This window comes from Rhododendron vialii, chromosome 11a (assembly GCF_030253575.1).
Source record: "Rhododendron vialii isolate Sample 1 chromosome 11a, ASM3025357v1".
Classification (NCBI taxonomy): domain Eukaryota; kingdom Viridiplantae; phylum Streptophyta; class Magnoliopsida; order Ericales; family Ericaceae; genus Rhododendron; species Rhododendron vialii.
Window position 1 is genome coordinate 38,165,282 of NC_080567.1, and position 16,687 is coordinate 38,181,968.

Below are 16,687 nucleotides of genomic sequence, written 5' to 3' on the forward strand. Positions count from 1 at the left end.
GGTGAGATTAGTTGAGGTGCGCATAAGCTATTCCGAACACTTGAGTTAACAAAACAAACAGTAATTTGACTACCCCGCTGGTACACAAGTCTACAACATTTCCAATGACTTTCGCATCCCAAGCCTTGATTCCAATTTGTCACGAAGTAGATCCATAAAGCATTTTAGATGAGAAAATCAATGGTATCCGTACAAATGGAATAGAGCAAACCTCGAATCCGGAAAGTATAGGAGTGCCGGGAAGAAGGTTTCTTTGATAAATCGCATCTTGAACATGCGAGGTCTTTAAAATGAAGTTAATTGATCGTTTGTGAACTCATTTCATGTTTATTTCTTGATCAAAACTGTTCAAGTTATAGAGCTTTTGGAGATGATAAATCCTGTAAATGATATATGTTAATAGAATAATGATTGGTATATAATCAGAAATGATCGGAGTGAAATTACTTTTATGAAAATAGATTTGATCACGTTGGATCAAACCCAATAATATATCAGTACATACCCCGCATATGTATTGTTTTGGAATTCCTATTGAGTCTAAAAAAATGATAAAACCATTCATTTTGTTCAAAATACATATAGAGTATGTAAAAAATAAAAGTTAAATCGGATATTGGCAAAGGTATTTACATAACATCCAAGTATCCAACTATGCTGATATGAAGTTAGGAGTAACGTTGAATATGTAATAAGCGTCTTTACCGATATTTAATTTAGTTGATTCTTTGGAGAAACCCTAAAACAAATATCTCATACAATATAAACGATTTCGATCATTTTTTTTTAATCTAAAACAAATATCTCATACAAGATATAAGCGATTTCGATCATATTTTGAGGATGCAAGACACACCTAAGCAATACGTAAGCAGGGTATGTACCCATGAACTCGTAGTAAAGCTGATTCCACTACGGAATAAAATTCACTCCGAAAGAGAGAGAGAGCGCTTATACGCGGGTGAAAATTATAAACCCTGAATTTATTTTTTCCTAACCGGCGTTCGCAGTTTCCCCCCTCTCTGCAAGTCGAGCTGCTCAAGTTCTGCCGCTTCTGGTTTGACATTTCGTTCGATCAATCGAACCAGAGGTAGAGAACGATGTCGGGTATGGGAGACGGGTACGTGGGCACGGCCCAAGACGCGGTGAGGATCCGGAGGCTCGAGAAGCAGAGAGAAGCCGAGAGGAGGAAAATCCAGGAGCTCAAAAACAAGACTGCTTCTACCCAAGGCCAACCGGGTCTCCTCCAATTCGGGTCCAGTACCTCCGAGGTTCGCATCCCCCAATCCCACTCTAACTTCCTAGGGCTTTTCAATACTCTCCAAATTTAGGGTTTTTTTGTATACTTTCGCGTTGGACGAATTCAAGCGTGTCTATTTAGTTTATACTTCACTTAAGTTTGTTTTGCGAAAGTGGATTTCAGTTGTAATGTTTTGTTTTTTTGGAAAATGTTAAACCTTCTTGTGACAATGATTAGTCTGCGAAAAATTTCCCTTTTTTGTGATCACACATTTTTGCAGTGGCGACTAGAGGAATTTTATTCACAGACATAAATTCCACCTATTGTTCGCCGAAATAACATATTGCATGTAATGGTAGTTTGTTTGGACAAAAAGAACTCGCGAATACATGAGCTTCTACAATTGGATTCAACAAGGGTTGATGGTTTTAAATAGTTGCACAGCAAAATGACTCATTGCCAATCGTGTCAAAGAACTTTTTTTTTTTTTGTACTCAACCAATAAATCATTTGTCAGTTGATCACCTTCAGTTCCTCAAGTACCCGTCAGGCCCATCAGGCGGTTAAACGTTTTCCAAAGTCCAAACACATGTTTCTATTAATGGAACGTTAAGTAAAAGACAGCAATGCCTGCAAGTCTCAAGCTTTTGAAGTTTGTGTTTCAACCGATACACCATTGTTCACGAGAGAGAAAATTGTATGTAGAAACTTAAATTAATTTTCAACAGCTGACCCTACCCAGCCCTAAGGTGGTGTCATCCCTTCTCTTTTTTTTTTGAAGGATGGCAGTGTTTAATGTTATAATTTTTACTAGTATTGTGTGGTTTAATTTGTTCTTCAGATTCTTGAGACTGCGTTCAAGAAGGAAACAGTTGGTCTGGTTACTAGGGAGGAATATGTTGAGAAGGTAACAGTTTTAATTTTTGTGAGTAAGCTTTAGCTGTTTGCTTGCTTGTTGAAGAATTGTGCCTGACTAAGGGTTGTGTTTTGTGCTTTAAATATGTGCTGTAGAGGGTTAATATTCGGACCAAAATTGAAGAAGAAGAGAAGGAGAAACTTCAGAAGCTACAACAAGAGTGAGTATAAAAGACAGGACATTTGTAAACTTTGAGATACTAAGTGTTTTTCGGTGGCATCTTAGGTACCATTTTTTATTTTTAATTTACTTTGGGTTCCCCCTTTTTGCTAAATTTGAAGGGAGGAGGAGCTTCAAGCACAAAAGAGGCAAAAGCGGAAGGTAAAGGGGAACCCCCGATTATCTTTCTCTGAAGATATTGAAAATGGAAGTGAGGAGGAAGATGAGGATAACAGTGAGTATTATCAACTTAATGCAACCTTGAATCTTTTGTTTCATTTTGTCAATTTTAATATTTAAGGTGGTTTAAATTATAAGCTAGCGGCCTAGGATGTTGGGACTTGGGGTTATCCGGACGGTAGTTGCTGGTGGGGATGGCTTCTATATTTCCGAGAGATGGGGAGTGAAGAGGATAGGATGATGATTGGGTGACTCAATCACATTGTTATATAAGTTACAATAGGGGTAAATAAGATTGGATTTTAAGAAGTGCTTTGGAGCTGCAACCATTTGGTGGCACTGGGTACATTTGTTTAAGTTAGATCTGGTGTTTTAATGGCGGTCATTTTGGAAATTTTATATGACGTCAAACATGATTTGATACTGGACTGTTTGTGGAGGGCTGGTGCTTTTGTGAACTTGGCCCTTGGGAAAATAAGGGAATTACTGTAGTTGTTAGCTTAGTCATATATACTTCTATGTGAACTAAAAACTATTGTCTGGTTATCTTCTTCCTAATGCTAAAAGATGCACGTTTATTCTATCACTTTGCAGAAAGTAGAGAACCAAAGAGGCTTGCACTTGGAAAGTTTGGCAAAGATCCCACTGTAGAAACTAGCTTTTTGCCTGACAGGTACGGATTCTCTCTCTCTCTCTCTCTCTCTCTCTCTCTCTCTCTCTCTCTCTCTCTCTCTCTCGTATAAGCAAGGTTGCCTTTTTGTATTCTCTCCCTCATCTTGATTTGGGCTTAACATTTTCCTTGGGGTTGTGAAGCACTCTTACAGTGAGAGGGAAGCAGAGGAACAAGCAGAGCGTGAAAGGCTGCGGAAACAGTGGCTTCGTGAGCAGGAACAGATTCGAAGTAATTCTGCTTTGCCAGTCCTGTTGTGATTATGTAATTTCTGGATGAACTGAATGTCATGATTATTTTTCTGCATATTTTTTTCTTTCAGACGAGCCTCTTGAAATCACTTACAGTTACTGGGATGGAGCAGGCCATAGGAGGGTTCTCCAGGTAGTTTTTTGGCTATCTACTTCCACTATATTTTGTGGATCCATTTTCTTCAACCCTCCCCCAAAGATCAGTACTTCAACATTTTTCTTGGCACTCGTGAGTTTCCGTTTTTCAGCTTCGCAAAGGAGATACAATCGGAGAGTTTCTCCGGGCTGTTCAGCAGCAACTTGCCCCTGAGTTTCGAGAGATTCGAACAACTTCAGTGGAGAACCTGCTTTATGTAAAGGAAGATCTTATTATTCCTCATGTGAGATATATGAATATGCTTATTTGTGGTCACTGGTCGTATTATGTTTCCGGCCGTTGGATCTGTGCTAACTATTGCATCACTTTCTGTTTTCATTGGGCTTCCAGCAACACAGTTTCTATGAGCTGATTGTCAACAAGGCAAGGGGGAAAAGTGGGCCGGTAATCCTCATCTTTAGTTTACTTCAGTTTGCCTTAATGTTGTAAAACAGAAAGTGTGAAAAGCAAACTATGCTTTTTCGTTGTTTTCTTTTTGTTTTTTCAAAGATGGTAGAATTGTTAAGATGGCCCTTCAAAAAGGTTGCTAGTTTTCAATAAACTTGAGTCATAAGGGTTGCTAGTTTTAGTGTCCGTTCATCTTTTGCATGCAGCTTGCTCATACTTTTTTTTAAAAATATGTTCTTTCTTTGTTTCTGTTTTTGGTCAGCTTTTCCATTTTGACGTGCACGAGGACGTGCGAACAATTGCTGATGCAACCATTGAGAAGGACGAGGTATGGGATTTACACATTTGCATCTGTATTCATCGTCCAGAATCCTGCATATGGTGGAGTAAGTTCATAGATTTAAAACTAGAAAGAGTTGGGAGTGAACACACTTCATTAACTGGCGGGCTCTGACTTCGTACTAAGAAATGACAGCAATTAAATTTCAAGTACTGAAAATTTGTGATATTTTACGTCTGATGTAAAACTTTGCAAGATAAACCTGTTAGTTGAGAATGAAACTAAGTTCTACATTTCTCGAAGTGTATTTTAGCATTCTGTGAAAGTTAAGTCTTCTATATTTTAAATTAAAACTTGTTTTCAGTTGGTCAGTTTTAAGCTTTAGGTGGTTTGGTGATTATTCGTTATCAAACTCGCCTAATTGGAGGACTTTGAATGTGTACCATTTTTATTACATGATTCCGCTATCAAACGGGGTCTTGCTATTTGGTTTATGAGATTCCATGCCGTTTGCTTCTTGGGAAATGGGAATATGATTGGACATATATGGGCACTGCAATACAGAGGCTTTATCTTTTACTACCAGGTAGAAACTGCCATTTAGAAACTTTACTGATCTGATGCATCCAAGTGTTTAACCTTCTTGTAATTCAACTTCAAGTGAAAGTCTGTTCTTGGAATTTCTTAATATCATAACCAAGATGTCTGAAAACCATGCTATCATCCTGCATCATTATCTTTGGATCCAGTTACATGGTTCTTGATCTTCTTTGAAGAAACCATCCCAAAATCAAGGCGTGTCTATGCATGTGTATTTGTGTATGTCTTTTTGTTTTGTTTTGATAACTCAGGTGACCAGGTCACCTTATGCGCACCTCCGAGTCCTCAACTAATCCTGGGGAACCAATCCCACTGCCCACTTGCAGGGGTCCCAATGAAAGCCAGATCAAAGTTCTTTATGGACTGGCCCCAAAAGAATTGATAGCACTTGATAGGTTTTGAACCTGAAACCTTAGGAGGGAGCAAACCCTTAAGTCCTAAGCTTTGACCACTTGGCCACCCCCTTGGGGTTGTGTATTTGTGCATGTGATTGACCAGAGTCCTTGCATTAGGTTCGCTCATTGCTATTGCATTTTCAAACTACATACTAATTTCTTCACCTGCTTGTTTACAGTCCCATGCTGGTAAAGTTGTTGAGAGACACTGGTATGAAAAGAACAAGCACATCTTCCCTGCTTCAAGATGGGAGGTACATGCTCTCTCTCTCTCTCTCTCTCTCTCTCTCTCTCTCTCTCTCTCTCTCTCTCTCTGTTTGTGTGGGTGTGGGTAGGTGGGTGGAAGTGATTACAGCATCTGAGCCTGGGGTCACACAGTCATTTGTGCTGCATTTACGGTCATGTGTGATCACACTATCTACATTCTACATGCTTTGGCCACTGATGATTCGTGATCGCTCATATTTTTCTCTGGCTGGTACTTTCTTCAAAATATTGCAGATATATGATCCAACAAGGAAGTGGGAGCGGTACACAATCCATGGGGATTAAGTGACCAAATGCAACATGTCATACACGCTTTTTTGTGCTTTTATGAGCTGAAACCTTTGCCATCAGCCGAGGATTTACATGTACTTGCTATAGAAATGCGAGCATTTGTGACCAGCTTCAAGTAGCTATTTATGTGACGGTTTCCTATGAAATACCTTGCATCAGGAGAACATGTTGAGGCAATTCCCCTTTCTTTTCTTTTCTTTTCTTTTTTTTAACCATATTAGTTTTGGCTGAACTGGAATTTACTTCGTCACCTCAGAGTTGCTTGTAATTTGGGCATTGAAAGAGTATTGGGTTTCATTACTCATGGATGATGGTCAATGACTCAATCTCAATGCACCATGTTCACCCCGCATGGCTTAAGGCTTACTCAGTGGTTAATTTCTTTTCATTGCCAACTTAATCTTGACGATTATTTTGTTATGTATTGAGCTCATCGTAGTTTTATCTGGATTTTTGTTGCTATCGAAATTAGTATGACCTCTGGTAATGCAATTCAGTGATCAGATTTGCTTGTTGACTTGTGGGCTGATCAGATTTGTTTTTTTTTTTTTCCCTCTATGAGTATTATGTGCTGGTGGATATCGTTAGAGGAGTGCACATTATGATATGGACCCTCCAAAGAGTACTCCTATTTGGTAACATACAAACATTACGTTACCCGGTTAATGTGCGTTCATGAAGAGCCAGAACTCAATGGACGAACAAGATGACGGAAAAATTAGACCGAAATCTCATAAAACATGACGTAAAAACTATACCTAGAAATTTAAAACTCCCTCTATCCCATTTTGGTTGTTCATGTTCGTTTCTCGTCCCTTTTTTTCAACGCTTATATCTTCTAATATGAATATCAAAAAATATGCAATATGGATCTTGTTTGATAGTTTTCGATTAGATTTATAATACAAAATTTTTAAAATTATAAAAAATATTATAAATTGGGAGATATAAGCATTGAAAGAACGACACAAAAACGAAAATGAACTAAAATAGAACGAAGTGAGTAGAAATTAAACAATGCCGAAAAGACACCAAAAAAGTTTGTCAAAGGTGTTGTGAATTATTGTGTATGAGCCACTTGGAAGACAAAGGAACAAAAACATTAATAGGGCACTATTTGGGTTAGATGAAATAGTAAGTATATTGATTACACCTCTTAGTTTTTCTGTCTATAAATATGATGTACATTGTGTAGAAAAAGATCATCAAGCAAGAGAGAAAGAAAAGACAGAGAATAAAATATAGTAGGTTCTGAAGATCTACTCTGCTCTTGATAGTTTCTGAAGTAGCTATCTTTCTATATATATATTTGTGTCTGCTTCTTAATTTAGTTTCTGCAATCTTATTTATTGCACTAGTTTTATAACAAAAGGAGCCTTTTCATCTCAGCAATCACTTTTTCCTCTAAGATACGATCCTACAAACTTAGCAGCCCGACGTCGACGTTTCACAAACTCGACATTTTCCTCCATTATTTTAGGGTCCGGCTATTTGCAATTGCGAATTTGTTATATATAGCCATTTCATAAGAAGGAATCTAAAAATTTCCTTTTATGAATCGGCTACATGTAGCAAATTCGCAGTTGTATTTAACAGCACTCATTTTTCGCAGTTGTATTTAACAGCACTCATTTTTTATTAAGTGTCAGACGCCGCATTTTGCTTCTTGTCTGATAAGTTGATGACTCTCATTCACGCCTTTGCATTACGCAGAAACCGAAGCACAGCAACGACCCTGCTTCTTCTTCATCCGCCTGAGCCCCGGCGTCTCTCTCTCTCTCTCTCTCTCTCTCTAGAAAATGAGGATTGGTTTCTTCCTCAGTATCCTAGCTTTTCTCCTCCTCTCCTCTCCCTCCCTCCAAGGTTCGCATCTCAGATTTAGATCCAATTCTTACGCATGCAGATTTAATTTTTCATTTTTTCTGTGTATTACGTACTTGTATGTCCCTTAAATTTTCACCATCTACTTTTGTGTGGTTGCATTTTCAACCTCAGCCTCCCTTACGATCCCTGACGTCTATTCCTTCTCGTTTGATTTACAAATTAGCATCTTTGATGACGTTTACTGGTTGATTTTCTGCTTCATTTTATCCGGCAGTGGATTCTTATCGTTGTTTTATTAACCTGTTATATCTGATCGATTCATGTTTAGTATGGGCAATTCGTACTCGATAGAGATTTGAGATGTTTGTGGTTGGCATGATTGAAAAGTATCTTATTTTACCTGAGAATTGAAAGCAGTACTTGCTTGCTAAAGCTAAATTGAGTTAATGTACTCCCTCTATCCCATAATTTTATTCCATCTTTTCATTTTTGGATGTTCCATTGGGGACGGATGGGTTTGGTGGTGACAAAAACGTATTTAAAGATTTTGTATACTAAACACTATATATTTTTTGGTTTTGACAATGTACCAAGGTTGGTTTATTTTGTTTTATTGTGCTGTCTGAGTGAATTTTCATTTACTTTGGCTTCGTTCCAATGTTCCAATGCGGACATTGTTACAAAGAACATTATCTAGAAAAATATATAAAATTTAGTACATTTTTGAATCCAGAGGTTCACTTGAACCCCCTCAAATCCAAGTAGAGCTGCCCCTCTGTCCCATAACAGATTATTTTGACAAGTCAAAAGAGAAAAAGGTGATAGATTTCCTTTTATTTGTCCTTGCTATTTTAACGTGAGGTAATAGATCGTATTTTCCAAATAAAGGGCAATTTAGGGGATTTGTTCTTTTTGAGGTGTAACGATGATGTCTCCTTAAATAGTTAGATTCCCATAAGGGACTAAAATTATGGGACAGATGGAATATTACTTTATCGTCATACTGCATTATCTTTGATGTTTGACTTGATAGATGCTTGTTGATTTTGTCTTGATGTTTGATGGGTTCTTGTTTTCATAGTTGTACATAATTTAATCCTGGAAGTACTTAACTCTGTGATGGTTATTTTAAAGTAATAGCTTACATAGTTGATGTGTAACTTAACTAGTATGTGTTTGCTTGATAGTTGCTAGGTCTCAAGAAGTTGCTGACGTTGCCGAAGCTGCTATAGAAGCAGGTGATCTTGGGATTGTAGGTGATGATGTCCAAGATTTCACGGACGGGAATTTTAGTCCAGCTCTAGGAGTGGAAACAGTCTGCGTTTTCCCAAAAAATCCTTCACGATGTGAGAATGATGGAATTTTGTTAAAACATGCTGTGTTTTCATTTGACATCATTTGTATTCTTTTTCTTATTTAAAGTCCCATTCTCCTTTTTTTTTTTCAGTTTTAAAAATAGTTTCTTTCTTTATGCAGCCGGGATTGCAGGGGAAGAGAGTGAACTCTTGGTTGGAATGAAAAATGAGGGTAATCATTTGTTGTCTGCTAGTGTTATTTCTTTCTTTTTAAGCTACTGGGATTGTTGTCTGATATCACCATTATAAGAAAATTCCTATAGCTTATTGTGGCAGTGTGTGACTTTGTGCTCCTTGATGTTATAGTTCATTTTTTTTCGTAGTCTTTCTTTTGAGTGTAGTCTGTTAGAGAGCTGATCTCACTTGCTACTTTTGGATTATGGCAATAGGGGAAACAAATGTGGATATTATTGCAATCAAGGCCAGTGTTCATCTTTCTTATGATCATCGTCTTGTGGTTCAAAACCTTTCTGCACAGGTATTATTGCCTTACTGACTTGTCTTCGTGGCTTCTACATGATAAATGGCATTAACCCAGGTTCCAAACCCATTTACAACTATATACAACTTATTATATGCTTTTATTATAATTTCATCTTCGTAGTAGTTGGTTCTCCTGCGAATAGTAGGATCTAGGGTTCTCCTGCGAATAGTAGGATCTAGGGTTAAATGCTCTCTTTTTCTGTTAAGTATGTCATGCCAACAGAATCCTTGGAAGCAGTAGGTTGACTAATATTTTGTTTGGTTGCATAACGTCTAAAACGTATTTGGGTGGGCTGATGGTGAAGGATGTCTTAGGGAATGGTGATAAAACGTGATATATTGAGCAGGACCAATGTAGATCATGCTTGACTAGAAAATGATTGAGTTTATGGTGAGACATGTATGCAATTGCAATCAACCGAGGCTTAGAGAGAAGAGCATGGTCGCCATAGCAGAGTGAGGATCCCAGCTACACAATTTTTCAGATGGTGATGATGCAAAGGCGTCATGGAACAGTTCATAGGGGTCTCTTTCTATTGGTGGTTTGAGGTATACATCTTAGTTGGTGATTCACATTGGGGTATTTCTACTTTGAGTTAAATAGAGAAAGGCGCATAGAGCCATAGAGGACCATTTCTTTTGAAGTGTCTGTCTTAACCTTTAAATGACCATGTATGTATATTTTTTGAGATTTGAGATTCCCATAGCAAGACCATGATTATGGTACTGTTTGTAACTTCAAATGAGGATTCTCTACTTGTTTCATTTGAAGACTTCGATCTAGGTTCTTTAGTATACCGTCTATTCTCATATATGTGAGTTTTATGCTGTTGCTTCAGCCTTAGTTTTGAATTTTCCTCCCTGTTATGAGTTATCTCATGTAAACTTTTTCAACTGAAGAAACTATGCCTTTTCAAATTTTTGGAGTTCTTGCAGGATGCTATCATGTGTTTTTTCGGTCTTGCCTATATTCAAATTTGCCCCCCTGTCTTTTCGGTCTTACCTATATTCAAATTTGCCCCCCTTCCTTTCTGTACTTAGACTTAGTTTTGAACATTTGCTTGCTCTACTTCATTTTCTCGTTCTCAATGTTTGCTGTAATTTGGCTCAGTTGGTTGCTATATGTTTGTGTTCCTTAGGGTTTCAACAATGCTTCAGTTCCTCCCTCAGCTCAAGCTACTTTTCCATACGTGTTTGGTGTCAGCAAATTTTTGCAGGTATGTCCATTGCTCTGGATTTTCACGCATGCTGTTTGGAAAAATAGTGTAGCTGTGGTTTTCATTTCAGATGCCCATTGATTTTTCCGCGAGCCTAGGCAGTTACAGTAATTCTTTTTGCTGCAGCCTGGAACATTTGATCTTGTGGGCACCATTATCTATGAGATAGACCAGAACCCGTACCAGAGCACATTCTACAATGGTACCTTTGAAGTTACTGAAACTAGTGGCCCTCTCAGTGTTGAGTCAGTTTTCCTGTTTTTCCTTGGAATTGGCCTTGTTGGCCTTCTTGGAATATGGATTCGTAGTCAGATACAGCACCTTTCCAAGGTAATTACATGCCCTCTTCCATATACTCCATCTTATGCTATTAAGTAGGAGTAGATCTAAGATGTTATAGCAGTTTGTGGTTTAATCGTAATTTGACAATCTTTTAGATTTGCCCTATTACTTCTTGAACATTAACAATGCAAACGATATCATGTACTTTTGTTCACATTTGGAAGGAAATCATTGAAGTGATGTATTGTCGTTTTTTTCTATGACCCACCCATTGTTCCATTTTGTGGTGTGGCACTGTAGCTTAGTAGCAAGGAGCTTCTAAAGTGGTGGCACCAACCTTAGGAGTGGGCTCCTACGCTTCCAACTACGGAGCTTGATGGGAGCCTCTCCTTACAAAGATGGTAGCTTTTGTACAATTATTGTATATAATAGCAGTGATTTATCACTTGGCTTTATTAATTGGTCTTTGATGAACTCATATATCTTGTCCAAGTCATGATATCTTGAAAAGAAAACCATATATTGTAACACTAGCCCATTTCTGGCACTTTGGTGCATTGGCCCATATTTTTCCTGCATAAAATGATTGTACTTTCAAAGTGTATATTTTATGCTACATTGTGTGCGCTCCTTTCATGCTTCCCAACTTTGGGAGCTTCTATATTCTTCCGCTCCCGCTCCGTGCACCCAAGTGTTGTACTGTACACCCAATTTGAGGGAATCATTTTTGTTTTATAGGCCTTCACAGATATCTTCTATTCTTTTTGAGTTCTTTTCTAGGTAGATATAGATACTATTTAGGATAATACTCCCTCTGTCCTACTTTATTGATCCCTTTTGGGTATTCCAACTTATTAGGGGAACATCATCATTGAACTTGTCATATTATTTCTTTTTGCTTTTTACCCCTCAAACATCATAATTACATGTACTTCATTTCAAAAATTAAGGGTAAGAAGTAACTTCATCACTTTTCAATTGGGACAATCTTTTTGGGACCAAAAAGATTGGCAGATTTTATTCCTCTTTAACGAATGTTTTATGATACTGAATCTAGAGATGGGCAGATTTTATTCATCTTCTTTTCTCTCTCCATGACTTGATATTTCATTTTGGTTTTTTCCTCCTTGAATCGAAATGGTATAACCTTTTTCAAATTGATGTATATCATTATCAGAAAACTAAGAGGCAACCTAAGGTGGAAGTTGGAACCAAGACAACTGATGCCTCAATGGACGAGTGGTTGCAGGTATGTTGTTTTATGCATCTTCAAACTCAACTACTCAAAGTTTTTTTTCCCTTGACCTCAGTTGCTTTTTGCAATCTTCTGTTTTCATGTATGAACATGTTAAATACATCTTCTCCTTCAGTTATGAGTTCTCTATAAAATGTTTGGTATCTGCGATAAAAGACGGGTGTTTAAACTGAATATTCAACTTGATGTCTTTTATTTGGTGACTGATTACTCTCTCTCTCTCTCTCTCTCTCTCTCTCTCTCTCTCTCTCTCTCTCTCTCTCTCTCTCTCTCAGGGAACTGCATATACTCAATCACTGGCCAACAAATCAAAAAAGAAGTAGATCAGGCTTGGACGAAGAATTATGATGAGGCGTAGATTCTTGTAACACAAAGTAGCCGTGTCGAAACGCCTAAATGGCAAAGTTGTTAAAAAAACACTAGGCCAGGAAACGCCTCAGGGAGTATGAGGAAGAGAAATTCATTACATTTCATTTTTTCTTCAAGACAGCCAAGAGTTGAACCTTTCTAGAGCAAAATCAGCGGAATTTGACTTAGGGAAGATACAATTTTGTAAAATTAAATTAAGGATTGTCATTTTGATATACTGTTTTCGTCCTGTCAATTGGATCCTTCTTGCCTTCTTTTTGTGGATAATCCTTTTGGTCATTGAATTTGCCTAGTGTGTGTGCTGCTTAGTGGTGTTTATGATATGGTGGTGGTGGAGGATGTAAATCAAACAAGGTGATATCTTTGAGTTTGTGGAGAATAGGAAGAAAGAGCTCCATTTAGCATTGACAATAGAGAATATCCAAAATGAATTTACAATGTTACAGGATCAACTTTTATTTTGTTGTTTCGAAGGTTAGGGGTGTTTGGGCCGGCTTACGCACACATTCACTATTTTCCTCCCATGTCCGGTCGAAGGCAGGCCATTCACGCCGGGATCAGAGGATTCACAAGATAATTCTCTCGTTGGCCTGGCTCGAACAGGTTGCCAAGTTTCAAATTCGGAATGTCTGACTGTTTGGGTTTACAACTCATCAATGTTGCCACTTGTGCTATAAATTTGTTACGGGATCAACTTTTATTTTGTTGTTTCGACGGTCAGGGGTGTTCGGGCCAGCTTACGCACACCTTGACTATTTCCCTTCCCTCTCCGATCAAAGGCAGGCAGACCGTCCACTCCGAGATCAGGGGAATGAAATTTCTCTCTCGTTGGCCTGGCTTGAAGAGGTTGCCAAGTTTCGAATTCAAAATGTCTAACTGTCTGGGTTTACAACTCATCGATGTTGCCACTCATGCTACCCCTTGGGGTTTACGGGATACACTTCGGACGCGGGGTGTCCTTGTGGCCAAGGCAGGCGGTGCTGCCCCTCGCACGGCACCGTTCCTCGCACGGCACCGTTTTGTGCATTAATAACCCACTTCTTTTTTCTTTTTCTCTTTGTTGATGCCCCTCCCTTGGCCACAAGGGCAGTAGGCACCCCGCGTCCATCAACTTCACGCAACTTGTAAATACCAATTCCAATTGTTTTACGCATCGTTTTCCTAGGAAAATGAAAGTCACCCCTCTAGCTTCTCACAGTAGTTATTATCTGTCTTCAGTTGGTAGCAAAAATTAATACTGTGAAATCTCATTTCCCTTTCTCTGATAAGAGTGGAAAGGAATGTGAGGTACGTAGGACGGCTTGTGGCAATTATGAGTCACATGCACCCAAAAAGCAACATTTTCAAAGGAGCTGCTGACTTTTATATAAGCTTGATATATAATTATATATGCATGCGTGATTTATGGATGGTATCCATAAAAAAGGCTATTTAATGAATGATAACTAATCTGATGTTGATTCCTTTGTGCTTTATCAAGATCAACAAAATAGACTAAATATTCCGGACACAAGGAGTTGAATTTAAAAGGCGTGTTATTAAGCTTTTTGCCTAGCATTTACCAAGTTGGTAAGGGATTTGGCAACAGTGCGTAGGTAATTGCAACCAGCATGGCGACTTCCCTTTCAGGGTTCCTTACTGGTTGTGGGATGGTCGGCTAGGAGGTGTCTTTGCAAGGTAGAACACTGAGAGGATAAGTAGCGGTGTTATTCTAAGTTGAATGTTATATGGTGAAAATAAGTGGAAGTGTCGAAGACTTACAAATGGCTTGGACTCGTGATCGTTTCATCCAGGATTTTGTTCTGACGGCTTTAATCAGGTATCTGTTAGTGGACGATGAGATTTGTTCCTCAAGACTTCTCTAAATCTCCTCAACACAGTGTTGCATCCCACCATTCTTGACCTGAGGAAGGAATGTGGAATTAATCTAGGTGCAAGTAAAAAGACTTGGACACTGATTAATCTAACAAAAAAAAAATACACAATGGCAAGGGGAAATCTAGACTTTAATGTTTGGCTTATACGTATTTCTTATCATCCTTATAATCGAAGAAATAATAAATTGATGTGAACATCATGAATTATAGTAAGAAAAAATAATAACCAAAGAAAACGTTCGAGGGGGAATCCCGATAGGGAGGTGATGATGTTACTAATAAATCTACTAATTAATGCTGTAAAAATTAAACCCAAAAAAAAGAAAAAGAAAAAGAAATCTCATAGGAAAAACACTGTTAGTGAACATCCAAAGACCATAAATGCCCCAGCTCACTAACTTTCCTTTGGGTTGAAAATGCTAACTTTCCAGCTGCAGATTCTTGAAAATTCAATGCTCAAGCTTAAAAATGCTAGTTGTCGGTACTCGCCTAGGGCAATATACCATTGTCGAAGCCGGCCAAGAAAATTTTGCTGTACATTTTGTGATTACAGCACTTAAGGTACCCCAATTTTAGCCTGTCAAGTGTAAACTGAGTGATAAAAACAAGTGGGTAAACAGTGCCTTTCTTTTAGTCTCAAGAAAAAAGGTAGGAGGATACGATCAATGCGAGACATTTCTTTTTCTAGGCGTGATTAGAGGCTTTTCTAGCCACTATAGAGCTTTAAACTTGAACGGTTCCGATCATTGTTTTGAGTCGGGAAAAGACCTACAAATGGCCCAAACTAGACCATGCTAGAGCGGAGAGGAAGACTAGACGGGAGCTCAGTTCCTGGCCGGGGACAATACGGCCCAACAACAGCCAGTTTGATATATGTTACATCAGTTCAAAATTGTAACTTGATCTACGCGCGTAATAAAATTTTGGAGTATTAAGAGTGCCTCCACCTCTTTTAATGGCATCATTAAGTGACTACAAATCACAGCAATTATAGGTGCATAATATCCACAAGTCCCTAAATCATCAACCACTAAGGTTGCTTCATTATGGCAATGAGCCAATGACAGCTCCAAAAATCTTGATCTAACAAATAATTTTGGGACCTTGAGCTATGGGGTAGATCAAAAAACATACTGAAATAGAGTGTGGGGTTGGAGAGACATTGTCGGCATTCTTACATTCAATTAATTCTTTTTAGGTTTGAGTAGAGGCGTTTCTAGCCACTATGAAGCCGGACATCAACGAGTTTCACATACGTTAGATCATTTTCAAGATTAACTACGTAATCAAATTTTGTAATATTTAGAGTGTCTCCACCTCTTTAATAGTCTCATTAAGTGACTACAAATCACAAAAGTCCCCTAAATCATGATCACCCACTTTTGTTGCTTCATTATGGCATGACAGCTCCAAAAATCTTGATCTAAGAAATAATTTTGAGCGTTGAGGGTAGACCAAAAAAACATACTAAAACACTGTGAGGTTGGAGAGTCATTGTCCACACTGTTACATCCATTCAGCACATGCTAATTAATGCATAATGCCCTCATTGCTTCGCAAATAGGTGGGAAGCCCGTATCAATTAATTATCTATACAAAATAAACAAAAAACATGCAAATATGGTCCTCTCATGGGTTGCCCCTACAACACAAAATTCATCTAATTTAGAGAAATAATTCTCTACCCAATTCTAATTTGATTGTGATTATGACTAATCTGTTCTTAAAAAAATTGGATTGCCTTGCTTATCAATAAGCTTAAACTCCATCTCTTTTGGCAGGGATGCTCCAAAGCAGCCCCGTGTAGAGCGCTATAGTGTACCACCAGAGCCGTCCAAAGTGTTTTCAATGGTCTGGATTAAAAATGAACTCTTCCAAAGAAAAGTTAACTCTCTTCCCCGTCCAAACCATTGATTGTCGAGATGGCCGATCCGGATGTGCCCTACAGAGCACTCTACAGGGAGCTGCTTTGCAGCATCCTCGGATCTAGAAACCGACACTTACGAATGCTTGATGTGCCACAGTATTGTTGTTCCTAGTGTCTTAATCCAAAGAAAATTCTCACTAAAACCTATCAATTCTCACAAACAACAATTGGGGCTCGTGTGTAAATGATAGGGCCCTTTTCAATTATGAAATTGGGAAGGAAAAACAAGATGTGGATCTTTATGTGGTTTTGGTAATTCTGAATTTTTTGAATGCAACAAAGCTAATACATCTATCTATGCAGCA

The 16,687-nt window shown here is 38.3% G+C and overlaps 2 protein-coding genes across 3 annotated transcripts; both read left to right on the forward strand.

Annotated features, from left to right (window-relative positions):
• The first annotated feature begins 919 nt into the window (after positions 1 to 919).
• On the forward strand, positions 920 to 6,313 carry LOC131308038 (protein XAP5 CIRCADIAN TIMEKEEPER). The gene is made up of 12 exons (XM_058334846.1): positions 920 to 1,271; positions 2,082 to 2,147; positions 2,252 to 2,316; positions 2,438 to 2,550; positions 3,090 to 3,168; positions 3,320 to 3,396; positions 3,488 to 3,549; positions 3,665 to 3,796; positions 3,904 to 3,957; positions 4,223 to 4,288; positions 5,415 to 5,489; positions 5,737 to 6,313. The coding sequence occupies exons 1-12, from the start codon at positions 1,101 to 1,103 to the stop codon at positions 5,785 to 5,787; spliced, it is 1,011 nt and encodes a 336-aa protein (XP_058190829.1). The 5' UTR covers positions 920 to 1,100; the 3' UTR covers positions 5,788 to 6,313.
• Positions 6,314 to 7,445: 1,132 nt separating this feature from the next.
• LOC131308039 (translocon-associated protein subunit alpha) lies at positions 7,446 to 13,322 on the forward strand. 2 transcript variants are annotated; one of them, XM_058334849.1, is made up of 8 exons: positions 7,446 to 7,656; positions 8,805 to 8,963; positions 9,094 to 9,144; positions 9,362 to 9,450; positions 10,595 to 10,672; positions 10,799 to 11,002; positions 12,132 to 12,203; positions 12,485 to 12,813. In XM_058334849.1, the coding sequence occupies exons 1-8, from the start codon at positions 7,593 to 7,595 to the stop codon at positions 12,530 to 12,532; spliced, it is 765 nt and encodes a 254-aa protein (XP_058190832.1). In that variant the 5' UTR covers positions 7,446 to 7,592; the 3' UTR covers positions 12,533 to 12,813. The 2 variants fall into 2 exon arrangements, with proteins under 2 accessions (XP_058190832.1, XP_058190831.1); XM_058334848.1 differs by lacking the exon at positions 12,485 to 12,813 and adding an exon at positions 13,053 to 13,322 and having other exon boundaries at positions 7,457 to 7,656.
• The last annotated feature ends 3,365 nt before the right edge of the window (positions 13,323 to 16,687 follow it).